The 15,869-nt window shown below is 43.0% G+C and overlaps 1 protein-coding gene across 1 annotated transcript in view; it reads left to right on the top strand.

The window, feature by feature from the left end:
• The window catches only part of nrip2 (nuclear receptor interacting protein 2), a 36,923-nt gene that overhangs the window by 6,753 nt on the left and 14,301 nt on the right, over positions 1-15,869 (top strand). Inside the window, exons 2-3 of the mRNA XM_080754119.1 lie at positions 9,353-9,682; positions 15,548-15,630. Of these exons, the coding sequence (XP_080610245.1) occupies positions 9,353-9,682; positions 15,548-15,630 (413 nt within the window). The remainder of the gene's footprint in view (positions 1-9,352; positions 9,683-15,547; positions 15,631-15,869) is intronic.

The following is a 15,869-nucleotide window of genomic DNA, read 5'->3' as shown; positions in this document are numbered from 1 at the left end:
AATATTGAATATAACAAATGATAAATGTTCTGGCCAATAGTGAGATTTGGGTACCAACATGATGATCACAAAATGATCAGAGAGTGTATCACAGTGGAACATGATGTCACAGAGGACATGTGTTTAACAGAAAATGACAGCCGACAAGTCTTTATTGAGCATGATGAATTATAGACCTAGGGAATTGTGTTGCTAGGGAACAGCCTGGTTCCAAGTTTATTTCCTCCTGTCAGCTACTGATATTCACAAACACTGCCACAGGAAATAAACTTGTCTTGGACTCATAAAAGCCTAAACTACGGCTCTGGGGCATTTATACTAGGATCTCTGACGAAACTGTAAGATTATTAATGACACGGTGAAAGCTGCAAGAAAAAGTCTTCATTTGATCGCCGCCCCAGTGTGTATGATTTATCAATTAATCAGGGGCAATGCATGTTATGCATCCACCAAATTCAATATGTAGCTAGTACACAGCGGTAGACAAGGACACAGATTAGACCTTAACGTCATTGGCGGCACAAATTAGTGCCGAACTGCCTGAACAGTCGGAAACGGAAGCTCAAGTCCACCTCGCATATCCTTGTACAATCAGTTTATCCATGGGGGTTGGCGGCTACTTCTGCTGTATCTCTTAAACATTTCCACAACTCCACAGGCGTCATTATAGACCACATTTTATAATAATGTTGCTATGAGGAGCCTATGACCAACCACAGGATTCACATGCTACTCTTATTATCAGCTCGGCTGCCTTGTAGTTAAGAGTGTCCGCCTGAGATTGGGAGGTCTGGGGTTCAGTCTCCAACCGACTCATATCGAAAATGTTGCCCAGTGCCTCCCTGCTTGGCGCTCAGCGTCACTCAAGACTTACTGGGTCATGTCCAGGAGGTGTACTTGTACATCAAGCTGCGTCATGCAACAGAAACACGAGATAGGCTCCTGGACCTGGGTCACATGACTCACGAACCGCTGGTTCCCAAGTCTACTTAACTCACCCTTGTAATCAAGTACTGTGCTTGAGGGGAAATGTGTAGTGGCATTAGAGAGGTATCAGAATCAAGGGTAGAATATTCACTATACCAGTGTTTATCCAAGTGGATTCCAGGGACTCTGTGGGTTCCTTTAGGTTAGGGGGTTGTAAATGGACCCATACAAGTCTTTAACTCTGACAGTGTACAAATGGAACCAAATGAACCCTAACGGGTGCATTTGGTTCCATTCGTACGGTACACTGTCAGAGTTAAGAGGAGACTTTGAAATGTAAAAGTTTGAGAAACACTGCTGCACTATATTGTATCTTTAGAAGCTTTCTTGTTATGAGGAGGCACAATACATTGTTCAATAAACACCAATATGTTTAGAACTCAGCTCTGCTCACCAATACCACTCCAGAGACCACATTGCATCAGTCCTCCAAGACTTTCATTGGCTCCTGGTCAAAGAATCAACTTAAGAAATACAAGGTCAACAACCTAGCTCCATCTTCCTCTCTGACCTTCTCCACTCTAAATCCTTCAGATATGGTGATGCCAACCTCCTGGGAAATCCCCAGGACCAAGTGCCAACCCAGGGGTGTTTTCAGTTCAGCCTACTGCCCCCTGACCATGGAATGCTCTCCACAACAAACCGGCCCCCACGCTCCCTTCAAAACTGCCCTCAAATCCCACCTTTTCAGACTTATTTTACCCCAGCTAACCAGCTCAGTGGCCTTGTGGTTAGAGTGTCCACCCTGAGACTGGGAGGTCGGGGTTCGAAGACTAAAGACTCAAAGAAATGGGACCCAGTGCCTCCCTGCTTGGCACTCAGCATCAAGGGTTGGATTGGGGGCAAGTCCCTGCGACATCCAGGGTGTGTACTTGTGCATCAAGCTGCCTCACGCTACAGAAACAGGAGATAGGCTTCTGCCCTATGGGCCTCGTGGCTCGGCAATTCTTACTTTACCCCAGCTAGCCCCCCTGCTTTTACTGTTTCTACATCTAGACACATTTATTTGTATTGTTTTTATTTTATTTTCCATAATAAAGTTTATTGCTCTTTATTACTCATGTAAAGCAACATTGAGTACTAATAATAATGCTATAAAAATCTGAGGCATTATTATTATGATATTTAATTTAGTCTAGCCAAATAAATAAAGGCAAGATTAAGAGCTAAATTGTGCAGATGCTCTCTCCACACAGTTTATCTTCATGCACTTCTCTTGTTAAACTGCAGACAAGGACTGAATGTGTCCTGTTTAATGCTAGACTGGAGAGCCCTGCTTGAACTCTAATAAGACCACGGCACCATGTGCACGGACTGTGCATTTGATGCTGGTCACATGCTCAGCTTGTCACTGTGGACCCGCATGCAGCATAACACAATTACCTCGCAAGCTGACCCTGGTGTAGAGGCAGGGTACCCTGGCCTGCCCAACATCATAGACGATGACAGACAGAGAGAGAGAGAGAGAGAGAGAGAGAGAGAGAGAGAGAGTGACTGGAATTACATTTGGCCCACCGGTTGTCATCTCCAAGCTAGAGAGAGAAAGAGAGAGAGAGAGAGAGAGAGAGAGAGAGAGAGAGAGAGAGAGAGAGAGAGAGGCTGGAATGACATTTGGCCCACCGGTAGTCATTTCTAAGCTCACAGAGAGAGAGAGAGAGAGAGAGAGAGAGAGAGAGAGAGTGAGGGTGGAATGACATTTCGTACACTGGCTGTAATCTTTAAGCTATTGGAGAGACTCTCAAGTGTGTGTGTGTATTGTGTACTGTGTATGTGGGGATGGGGGGGGGGGGGGGGGGGGTCTGGAATTAAATTTGGTCCACTGACTGTCATCTTCAACCTACTTTGGCCCAGCCCAGACCACGAGAAGCACAAGCAGTGTTCTCATAAAAGCCTTACTGCAAGTGGTTCTCAAACGTATTCATGTCAAGGACCCCCAACATTTCTGTCAAAGATTTGTGTTAAAATATTTTACAAATATTTCAGATTAGATCATTTTATTTTGTTGTTGATAACAGATCTACAAGTTCAAAACACATTGCATCGATTCGCAATGTGTTGAGAGCTTGTAGATCGGAAACCCCTGGAAACCCCTCTTCTCTCTCCCATACAGTATCTCTCATTTTCCCGTCTTACCGTCTCTCTCGCCTCCCAAATAACATGTCTGTGAATTGTCTGCCTAATTTGAAATATTTGACTTTCAGATGAAGAATTCTGCTACACTGATTTAAGCAAAATTTCCTTTCTATGAAGCCCATGTTTATGCATTTTAATCTGCTTATAACACTGTATAATTATAGTTATAAGCATGCTTTATAACAATAATGCACAGGGAATAAACAGTCTAAACTAGCACAGGGAGAGGGGGAGAGAGAGAGAGAGCACATAAAATGTATTCTTTACATCCTGCTGGTTCCGCATTGTTGACTGATACGCAGTAGGAGCACACCTTTCACCTTGCCAATTACCTCACTGCGTGTGCTTCCGTTCACACAGCGCGTATTAAGCACTCAAACCAGAGGTCCTCTTAAAACCCATTCTGAGCCCCAGACATTAACGGATTATAATGTCCAGAGTGCCTCCCTCAGGCCCCATTCACTCCCGTTGTCTTATTTTGAAGGCCAGAAGTCCACAGCGTAAACACTTCCGGTCTGACGTCATCGCGTCATGCACCGGAATCGGTCGTTGTTTACGTGGTGTCATGGCGGCTCGGATCATTGCTTTTATACATGTGTTATATAAGCGAGCATCTGCCTCCATCTTCGCTTCTAAAGTGTAGTTTTGAGATAATGGACATTAAAGATGAGATCCCCCGTCTGCCTCAATGTTATGGGATTTCGGCTCCGGACCTTCCGCCGCCATTGTACCAGGTACTGTAACCGCCGTTACAGTAATATATTACTTTTCGCAAAATATCTCGGGAATGGCACTCCAGATACTCAAGTACATTTCGCGAGATATCTCGGGAATGGCACTAAATCGGTTAATAATCACTGTGTGAATTTAGGTGGAGTTAGCTATCTTTACTACGTCCATAGACTCTTTGTAGCCTTTGCTGCAGTAACAGTCTGTTCTACAAAGCATACTCCTCAATGTTAATCAGTTAACCAGTAAGATGCCCTAAGGGCGAAAAGCGACCTCGCGCAGGACGGAATTCGCACAGGACGGAATTAATTTGCAAGTGTGATTCGAGTTGCGGTTGGTTGTTTAAGTTGGACAAAATGTGGACAAAATATTTCCCCAAATATGGATATGAATGACGTCTGACATCATACATTTCTTATGTTATAGACCATATACTCACACAATATGTCCATATATGGCATTCCAAGCTATGAGCTTAATATTGATGACATCAGGGATCTCCATATATGGGCATACAAGGGACAAGGACGGAATTCATTTGCAAGTGTGCATTTGCACTGGCTATACTGGCATTCCCAGATATGGGCTTGATGACATCAGAGATCTCTAACAGGGCATCATCTGGGAGTGTCCATATACTGTATGGGCATTGCCAAATATGGGTCAACAATGTGATGTCACAACAATGTGATGTCACAACAGGTCTAAATGATCTTACATGCCTGTAACTCTGAGAGTGTAAAGGTTCCGTTTGTTCCATTTGTAAACTCTCAGAGTTAAATTAAGAGTTACTGTGTAACCTAGTGTTGTAGTACTCGAGTCAATGACTCGTCTCGAGTCAGGACTCGAGTCCAAATTTTCACTGACTCGGTCTCGTCTCGGTCTCGCCCTTAATTTGACTTGGACTCGTCTCGGTCTCGGTCTAATTTGACTTGGACTCGCCCCCCACCGAGTCCACTCGAGTCAAGTCACTACAATGCAATGGAATACATGTTATATCCATATGAGGAGCGCATTCACGTTAACACTAAGAGAGCTGCCTTGTTAAGTAACGGAGCATTCTGACGCGCATCTAATAGGCACACAGTAGTAGCACGCACGCACACAGGCACACACACGTAGAGCCCCCCAGCTGCTCAGCACAGCAGCAAGCATCTAATTTTCCCAGAAGTTATTTTTTTCGCCAAACAGACAACAGCACAACAGTCCACTTTCCTCTTACCTGCAGGATATCCTTGTGTCCCCAAATAAATAAGTCCTAACAGCTTCCAAACACAAGCCTTTGTGATCATGTGTAGTTTAATCCACCTGCACAGCTGGATTAAGAATTTACGTCTTTTTGTATTTCCAGGTGTAGTCTATTACTCGTTAAGCAAGCCTCGTCCGAAAGTTTTAAAGTGCACTGATCAACAGAGAGAAGTGTAACATTGTAAGTCCCTGTAGAGAGGTTAAAACGAATCAAAACAACTTGAAGCAGTGACATGGGGTATTGTTTTGCCTTGTTTATACTTGAAAGGCATCAGACTAATGATATAGGGTAGCCTACATTTCTCACCTTAAACAATGAAATGCAGACAGGCACGTAGGCTACTGCTATGTGTTTGAATGGGAAAACCTTATTTATTTATTTTAGCTTTTAGTCAAAATAAAATATTAAGATAAGAGTTTGTTTGAAAAACGTTTTGCTGTAATCATGCATGCTCAATTTCAATGCAACTATAACAGCAATGTTTAAAAATGTTATAGATTACAGTAGTAGACATACTTCTGTTTTAAATAATATTATTTTTGTTATCACTTGGCCTTTTGGTGCATGGGCATCAATATTATATCCATATCATGATATTAGACTGGATAGGCCTAATTATCGTCTGTGATTTGGGATATTGTACTGCAGTACATGCCAAGTCTTATTTGCACACTAAAATACTTGTTCTCTGCCTGGGAGAAAATGTAATTGTAGCAACTCAAATGTCTAGTTCTTAGACAGAAAATTGGTATGGGAAAAAACTACCTCTCCAAAAAACTCCCTCAAACCTAAACCACAGCATTGACAGCAACCAACGGTAATTTGGGGAGACCTATTGATTTAATTTGAAGACAAGCCATTAATTTGAAAGGTATTGGTAGGAAACACCAGACAGGTGAATGCACATGAACGGGGGGTTCTTGCATTGTGTGTGTGTGTGTGTGTGTGTGTGTGTGTGTGTGTGTGTGTGTGTGTGTGTGTGTGTGTGTGTGTGTGTGTGTGTGTGTGTGTGTGTCCGAAAAAAATATATATATATTGTTTTCTGCAGCTGAGCCTACCTATCAAAAAAAAAAAAAGAAAAGAAAACTGGACTCTGCTCGGTCTCGCCTATCCATTGGTCTCGGACTCGACTCGGACTCGCCTCCCATTGGTCTCGGACTCGACTCGGACTCGACCCCCTCCCAGGGGCTCTTGACTCGGACTCGACTCGGACTCGAACCCCATATGACTTGGACTTGACTTGGACTCGCTTTAGGTGGACTCGACTACAACACTAGTGTAACCTATACAATGTTTGATGCTGTCTGTGTATCCACAGGCTTGTTAGAACGGAGAGAGCAATACAGTGCCCATGTGAAGGTTATAGCTCAATTTGAATTGAAAGTAATTAGGCCTTAACAGCGATGGACACTACAACTCGGTCAGGTGTAACGGTCAACGTGCCCTCCCTCCCCCTCCCTCAAGAGAAGCACAAGCCATCGATTCTGACACTGTACTCTGCTGTAATGACATACTCAGTAAGGCTCAGTACTCAGCAAGGCAGGGCAGTCAACAATTTATTTTAGTAAATCCATGCTAAGGTACAAATCGTCAAGTAAAAATCCCATTTGTTCGGTGTTTGGTAAAAGATGTAACAGCATATACAGTAGGTGTTAGTAATGCTTAAAGGGCAACTTTGTTTTTTTACAACAAGGGTTCATATTTTAGTTATAGAAAAGAAAAAGTGAGTGTTAAAATGTTTTCATTTGCTTCGTTCTATTGTTTTATCGCGTTTACCGTGCTAAAATGTGGGGCATGCGTACGCATGGGGGCATGCATACAAGTGGCTAAATATGTCTTTTTAGACACAATAAGCCAGCAGTTTCTTTATTGCTATTTACAGTAACACTTCTAGCCCCCATAAGTCACATCCAACCATGAAAGGTTGCGTTGTATTTTGGGAATGGGCTTATTCTGTGTAAAATGACATATTTAGCCACTTGTACACATGCCCCCAACCACTGAAATAAGAATCTCTAAAACAATAGAAAGAAGTAAATGAAATAATTTAATCTTTAATAATAATAATAATCTTTTATATTCTTTAATTACAATCTAAAATATGAACCCTTGTTGTAAAAAACTAAAGTTGTCCTTTAACTTTATCGTGCGATGGTGTTGAGCTGTTGATAAGGCAAGGCAATCAGTGAGTTGTTGATAAATAGTGATTTTTAATTTCTTCTTTTCTGAAAACCTTAAAGATATGACTTGGAGTTTGGAGAGTATAGAGGACCCCAAAACATTGTTCCAGACCCATTGTTTGGCAAAAATTGCAAACATAGTGTGTTGGAATAATGGATGGTATGGGAGGTACGCAAAGAAAAAGAAGAGCGAGGCATGGAGCCATCTGTGATTCTTTGTTGACCTGTGGATAGCTTTCACAATAACATTTAGAAATTGCCCGCTCCAAAGTGAAGACACAACAATTTCTTCAACAGCGCTGGCAAAGTGACCATGTGATTGCATCAGGAAATTGGGTAGCAATAGATTAAAGTGGCAGGGAAGGTAATAGCTACGGTAGGTGCAGACTTCCCACACCGTCTAATGTACGGGACTAATGGCCCAAGGCCTGTCACACGAGGTTTCGTCGGTCAGAAACCATGTATCTCCATATTTCAACTTTTCATGTTTTCTTTAGTAAATTAATGCTTTACTTCGTTGTGCAAATACCACAGATCTACAAGTGCACAACAACGCATCCCATTATGACGTGTTCTCATTAAATATATAAACTACGAAATAACTGGTAAGACGCCTCAGGGCGACATGCAACCTCGCCCTTAAGGTTGAGGTCGCGCCAATTCTTGGCCATCTGGCCAGTGATGTATATCGGACCAGTTACCCATATATGGAGACCCCTGGTACCAATATGGAGATCCATGTACTGTATATGGAGATATGCTGTGAGAGCCCAAACATGCTTACTCAGTTATCCGTTATGTGAAAGTCCTATGATGTCTATGACATCTGACAATACCCTTATAGAATCAGCCACACAGATATGGGCTGTCTTGGCCATAATATGGATTCCATTAGTGTGGTATGTGGCCGATGTTGCCTCCATATATGGGCATTCCCATATGAAGTCCTGTTAGATATGGGCTTAATATTGATGACACCAGGGAACTCCATATATGGGCATAAAAGGGATTCTGTTAGTGATGTCACAGGTGATATCACCTGTGATGTCACAGTGATGTGTCAGGGGAACCACAGTGTCAGGCGTTATAGACAGACAGACAGACAGACAGACAGACAGACAGAGATACGGTCAAGCTGTGACGGTTCACATACTAAACTGCGACCTACGGTCGCAATAACTACATTGGATCCGTTGGAAAACAGGTTATTTATTCTTCCATTTCCTGAAAAGTAACAGTTTCCTACAAGGTTTCCACCCGCCAGCGACTATTACTATATGTAAATGTAAATGTTTGTGCAGGCACCTCTGGGCCCAGCAGCTCAACAATCGAGGGCATGCATGTGCCTCCTAAACAGGCTTCATGTTTAATCTCAAAATGAGAAGTGAATATGAACACCAGCCTGTGATTAGCCGTGCTGCAGGGAAGCAGCAAACCGATAGCCGAGCTGAATGTTTATCTGGGGTTATATAGCTGTTACTGGAAGACCTGTCACCACTACAACAGCTCTCCAAAAGCTATCTTTGGTACAGCATACCTCCAAAAGGTACAATTGTTTCTTTAGTTTTTTTTATGTTGTTGTTTTTTTTGTTGCATTCTAGTTATCAGGATGAATGTTACTATGTTTGTAACATTTAGCTGAGGACTCCCTGGACTCCCCTTAAAGGAGTAGTTCACCCCCAAAATGACTTTTTTTCTATTGATTACTCATGCCATGGAGACAAGAGTTCAATAATATCTTTTGTTTTTTGTCGCATTCCTAAGACAAAAATGTGATAACAATAAATTTACCCCCATTCGTTCCGGAAGGGGACCCGTTTCGAAACGGGTCCCCATCCGGAATCAATGGGGGTAAATTTACTCAAATCAAATTTTTTGTCTTAGGAATGTGACAAAAAACTAAAAATATTATTGAACTCTAGTCTCCATGGCATGAGTAATCAATAGAAAAAAAGTCATTTTGGGGGTGAACTATACTCCTTTAAGAGGCCCTCTCATCCCAGTGATGGATAGAGTGTGCGTCTATGTTGAGCTGACATTGCGACGTCTCTCCTCTCTCTCTTGTCTGTCACAGCAACCTCACAACATCGTCCAGAGGCGTCTCCTCGAGGGGAACATCACAAGACTGCGCGGGGAGGCCCGCGACCTCAACGCCCGCATCCGCTTCCCGCTGGCCGAAAGCAAGGACGCGGTGGGCGACGCCGAGGAGAGGAGCGAGAGCACGGCAGACGACTCCACGACGGAGGAGGGGGGGTCCCCGGAGGAGAGCGAGAGGAGCCTGCGGTCGGACGAGGAGGACGACAGTGGCGGCGGCTGCAGTGAGGCGGGGGCCAGACACACGTCTGGGAAGACAGAGGTCACGGACGGCCCGCGTCCCCTCACCGCCCTGCTCGTTCAGTGCAAAGTAATAACTCTGCCTTTCTCTGTCTCTGTCCATTGTAACAGTAGTTCACTGGTTCACAAACATAGTCATGTCATTGTCAAGCACCCCCCAAAATGATACGTAGGCCTATCCGGCAGTGGTTTTCTTTTTATTGATCTCGTTTCCCCCTTGCCCCCACCGCTCTTCTTTCCTTTCTTTTTGGAAATAACGATATGATGGGAACAATGCACAAAAACAAATTTCACACACTTTACTTTTTCGAAAACAGCTCAAAATAAATAACTGTTCTTTGTTTTGCTGGGGACCCCTTTGAACCCTGTCCCTGAGGGTCCCTGGACCCCACTTTGAGAACCTGGGCATTATAACGTCCGCCCACTTTCTTCGATAATGTAAAGAGAAAAAATAAAAAATAAACTGGAACGTGAGAGGAATAGAAGATGGCACCCGTCTGCTCCCAATTATTTCATTATTTATACCCTCCATTTATTCTGTCCGCTGCATAGATGAGCAGGATCTCATCGGCCCGTAATGGTCACCTGCTATGTGAAAGGTTTCATTAGAAGATGATCTCCCTATACTTTACACTCCATCGGCTAATAGCATAGTACCCACTCACTCAACGCTTTGTCAACAGTGACTGAGTATACTGTACATCCACCATGCTCAGTGGAGGATGTTAACATGTTTTCATATAACTGGTCCTTAATGCTCATTAAGATGGCACTATTTCTGTCTACTCGCTCTGCATCTCAGTGGTGGGCTGTGGACAGTTCAGAAACCCTGCTTACCAGTGATATCATCAGGCTATGTTTGGTCAATTTCAAGCAAGATGTCATACTTTTTGAGCGGTGGTCACACCGTCTCCTATACCTGACTGTGTCCATATGTATGTTACTATGTTTGTAACTTAGTAGCATGAGCTGCAATACCGCTGAGTGACCAGTGGCAGTCCTGGGTGACCAAGGGGCGCTGTTGAGCAGGCCAGTCACACATACTGTACTCTCTCTCTTTCTCTCTCTCTCAAAAATGGTGCCATCTTGGGCATTAGTGAGGACCAATTATATTTTATACTTAAGTAAGTATTTGTATTTTTGGAAGTTTATGACTTTCACCCCACCACATTTCAAAGACAAATATTGTACTTTTGATCCCACTATTTCTAGGAAGGGACCCCTGGGACCCAAACTTACAAAAATACATAATGTAAGGCCTATTTAAAAATAGAGATAATAGCCAATGTAGCTGTATTTTCCACACAGAAAAAGCTAAAATATCACCTGACAATCTGCAAAGACAATTGTTATGAACAAAAAGATATTGTTAACTGAGTTTTTCTTTGGAATTTCTTTAGAAAAAAAATCTAAAAAAATATTTTTGAGCGTTGCTAGCTGCTCCAATACGTGGCTTTGTGTGTATGTCCATGTAAAATGGACAGGCCATCAAATACTTATTACTTATCCGTATGTCTCTTTTCTGATTGGACATTATAACTAGTTTGACGCCTAAGGGCGACAAGCGACCTTGGTCGCACCATGTCTTGGCCATCTGGCCATTTACCCATATATGGAGACCCCTGGAACCCATATATAGTACTGTATATGGAGATGATGCTTACTCAGTTATTCATTAAGTGAAAGTACTATGACATCTATGACATCTGACATCATACATACAATCCCTGTTATGCCCGTATATGGAGATCCCTGTCTGTAGAACCAGCCACACAGATATAAACTGTCTTCCTCCATACTGTATATGGGCATTCCCATATGAAGTCCTGTTAGATAATGGGCTTAATATTGATGACATCAGGGATCTCCATATATGGGCATAAAAGGGATTCTGTTAGTGTGGTTCCCCTGACATCACAGTGATGTCAGAGCAGCAAACCCATAAACCGTAAAAAAGGGTACACAGACAGACGTCCGTCCGGATGGAGACATGATGTGCCGTTTCTCATACTAAACTGCAACCTTCCGTCATGTGGGTCTATCCTGTGATGTCACGTTGGTCTATCATCCTCATCATCAGCACCACTCACTTCACATGGGTTTGATTTTTTAACATAAAAAATGGGGGTCCGTGGCCAAAGACATATCATATTTGGGGGTCCTTGACATGAAAAGGTTTGGGCAACACTGGTTTATACAAGCAGACTGTGTGCTGCTGCTAGGCTAGGTAATAGGGTACAACAGCGTCTGTACTGACTTAGTAGGCTCAGATCCTCGGGGACCATGCAGCCAAGATGTTCTGTACTCCAACTGTTCTGCAGAGTACTGCATGGCACAACAGTACGACCACAAAGGCCCCCCAAGGACAGGCTGAACAGCTCCCATTAGTCCTCTGGAGCGCTGGTTCCCAAACCTTTATAGCTGTTTTCTAATGTATTTTGACCTGTGAAGCACTTTGGTACTTTTAAATGTGCTATACAAATACATTTGCTTTGATTTTAGAGACCCAAAAGAGAAATGTCTCTCCGGGAACCCAAACTAGTGAAAATAGAAGATCTACAAGTTCACACCGTTGTGACCTTGTACATCTTTTTTATTTATTTTTTAAAATTATAAAAAAAAATATTATTGATATATCACAGATTTTCTTTTTTGTCTCAGAGGCAGGTGCGTAGGCATGGGATCAACGTGGAGAATAAAATAAAATGACCTGCACACCTTCTGCGCTTGCACAACAGGAACACTTAGGCAACATTAAGTAATGTTTTGGTCACATTTCTTTTCAGGCATCTGTTGTTACATATTTTGAAAATCTTATGAAATAATACTTTCAAAAAGAATAAAATAAATAAAGGGATTTTTACACACAACACTTGCTCTAGAAAGTTCAGCCCTGACCAACAAGGACAGTCGTTTTGTATTTTAAAACAAAATGCCAGACGTCAGAGCAGGGTTCCGACCACACACACACACACACACACACACACACACACACACACACACACACACACACACACACACACACACACACACACACACACACACACACACACACACACACACACACACACACACACACACACACACACACACACACACACACACACACACACACACACACACACAACATCATGCCATGGGTCATGTCTATTGTTGTCAGTTTACAAATAGTTTCATTCAGACACAAGTATGATGAAGTTCAATGTTCTTGATCTTTGATCTGTGACTAGAACACAGACAGTTCATGAATTATTAATAGATGAATGGTAATGTAGTCCTGCATGAGTTGTTTCCCAGAGGCTGTCAAAGCCCTGAACAAGGACAAGTACAAAAAACATCAAAACAAAAGAAAACAGCATTCAATATTTGAATTGCCCCTTGTAGGTTTTGCTCACACTACTGCGCATTAGCGCGGTATTTGCAGCATTTGGTAATTCTGAATCTGTATTATCCAAATGTAATGTAATAAATTATTAAGACCTTGCCCAGGGGTGTGCACAGTTTATGAGGAGTCTCAGAAGTAATGTTGGATAACCCAGACGTATCAGTGATGTCAGTCATCTCCAAATTTGGACATTGTTTCAGCATGCAGATGTTACCATGGTGGGGACGCATGCGTAGGACAGGCGGCGGTATCAGTGATGTCCGAAATGTGGGCACTGTGTCACCCGTTTATGCCCATATATGGTGTTCCGTGATGTGAGCTTGTAGATTGGGGCGGCAGAGGCTCAGGGGTAGAGTTGCCACCTTAGAACACAGAGGGTTCCCGAAGGGTTCCCAGTTGATCCCGGGCTCCCCCAGAGTTAGTGTCGAAGAGTCCTTGAGTAGGACTCTGAACCTCTAGCTGCTGTGTGTGAATGGGTGAATGTAATGCACAATCTCTGTAAAGTGCCTTGGATAAAGGCGCTATATACAGTAAATGCACCATTTTACCATTTAGATCGGCTATTTAGAAGATTTATTTTTTAAACACAGGTCTTAAGAGGTTAACACTGAGGACTTGGGGATATTTCCCCTGAATTCAGCATTTTACTTCATCACTCATTGCGCTTCGTGCAGGTTTTGCATCAACTTATTAAATGCAAAGTGCTCGTTAGTTACTCATTCTGGAGCTATTTTTAAACATCACAGCAAGAGCGGATTTTTGCACTGCTGAGCTGACAGCAAAACAAAGGCAGAGGGTTGTGGGCCTGCTGATAAGCCTGTTTGCCTGTGAGGACCGAAGGGGCTCTTCAAGCCCCATATGGATTCAGTGTGCGTGTGCGTGTGTGTGTGTGTGTGAGCGAGCGTGTGCATGTGCGTGTCGCCTGAATGACTCATGGTGAATAATTAAATAACGTAATCCAAGAGGGAAACTACCCATGAGTCAAGTGGATGCAGTGTGATCTAGGGAGATGTGCGTGGTTGCAGCAGACCGGTGTTAACAAGCCATCACTACGTTTTCATAAAACATTTAAAGATAAAACGTTCTGCAGAGTCACAGTGGGCGTTGAAAGGAGAACTTTTAGGCAAGGCAAAGACTAAAGCCCAGAAATGACGAGGCAGAGGAGGCACAAATGGATTTCAAGTACCGTCGCTGGGTTGGTGTTTCACACTCGCAAATGGAAACAAGTCATGTTTCCATGCGCAGTGTGACTGACACACACTTGACAACACGGGGGAGCGAGGCACCATATTGCTCATTTCACAGAGCACACAGCGCTACCATATGCTGTAATTACATATTTCTCATCCTACCAACGGCCTGCGTTTCCTCTCACATTTTGCCTATACTTGCAGAGGGAAGGCATGACATTGTGTCAAGGACCCCCAAAATGATATGTATTTGGCCGCACACCCCCTCCTGAAAATGTTTTGTGGAGGGGACCCTCCAAAAGCAAAGATTTGAGTAAAACATTTCGCTTGAAAAAAATATATATTCAAAGATTTGCACACATTTTGCAAAAAAGATGACTTATCTAAAATATCAGATCTACAGTACTGTACAAGCTGATAGAACAGCACTAAGTGATGCACTGTGAGCTTGTACATTTGCTATTTTTGAACAGCCAAAGTATAAAATATGCTCCCCCTCCCTCATGAATCAAAAGCATTGTGATTGCAGGTACCGGTATAGCAGTGCAGGGGTGCAGGGTAATAGAAACGTTGTTAGAATCAGGACAAACTGATCTTCAGCACAGCTACCATTGTAATAAACAGTGACAGGTTGATAGACAATGTGCTGTGTCAGGGGGTCAAAGTTAGAAGACTCACCCCTGAGCATGTCTTGCCATCATTACCGCCCTAAAATGTGGTCTGGAATTTCATGTGGATTTGGTTGACTGACCAGTTATATGCTCACCCATGGATGTTTGGGGTAATATTTAATGCATTAGTAATACATTCAACAAGAAGCACGCTTCGAGAGACCCTCAAGAATCAAAGTGCAAATCGCATGTTGTGGAATCAGCATCTTAAAAGTATTTGAGCAAGAAATACACAAATAAAGCCATTAGCAAGCCTCCCAAAGCTTTCCGCTGTTTCAAGTCTTCTTGACTAAAACCTTTATTGTTTAACAGAATAGTTAACATTTGACAGTCCCTCACCTCAGTGCACCCTAACAGAAGATGAATACAGACGAGACACTGTAAACAAGCAACCTGGACGCCAGATGATTAACCGTTATAAAACACTGATCATCCATGGACATGGGAGTTTGTATCTCAGTTTGGCTATTTCATAGTCACACCTCACTGGCAAACACCATGCAGTCAAAGGGTTGCACTCAAAGCAAAACAGCTATTTTTTTTCTTTTCAAGGTTCTCCGGGCGCTGTATGAGTGCACTGCTTTGTGACAAGCTGTTTCCTTCCATGTGGCTGCTCTGCTGTGAGCGGAACATAATATTGTCTGCTGTCACTAACATTCTGCATGTCCCCGTTCCCTTCCCCCCTGCAGTGCTTTGAGACTGACGTTAAGGCATCCATCAACACCGGCAGCCAGCACAACCACATCTCCAGCTCCTGCTGTCGGAGGCTGGGGTAAGAAAGGCATTACTCTGCAAGACATGTTGTCTTTGATTGATTGATTGAAGACTTTATTAGAAGTTTGCATAGGAAAAGGTACAGTTTCATGACGGTACAGTTCACTGGTACAAGGTCTACTAAAAGGAGATCCATGAAAAGACTAAGCTTATTTCCACTGGAAACCATTGAAGTATCTCATATAACACTTGACCCTGGCAACTACAGGCCAATCTCAATCCTTAGTTCCATCTCTA

Source organism: Nannobrachium achirus (assembly GCF_963921795.1).
Source record: "Nannobrachium achirus genome assembly, chromosome: 23".
NCBI classification, from domain to species: domain Eukaryota; kingdom Metazoa; phylum Chordata; class Actinopteri; order Myctophiformes; family Myctophidae; genus Nannobrachium; species Nannobrachium achirus.
This window is presented reverse-complemented; position numbering and strand designations above follow the sequence as displayed.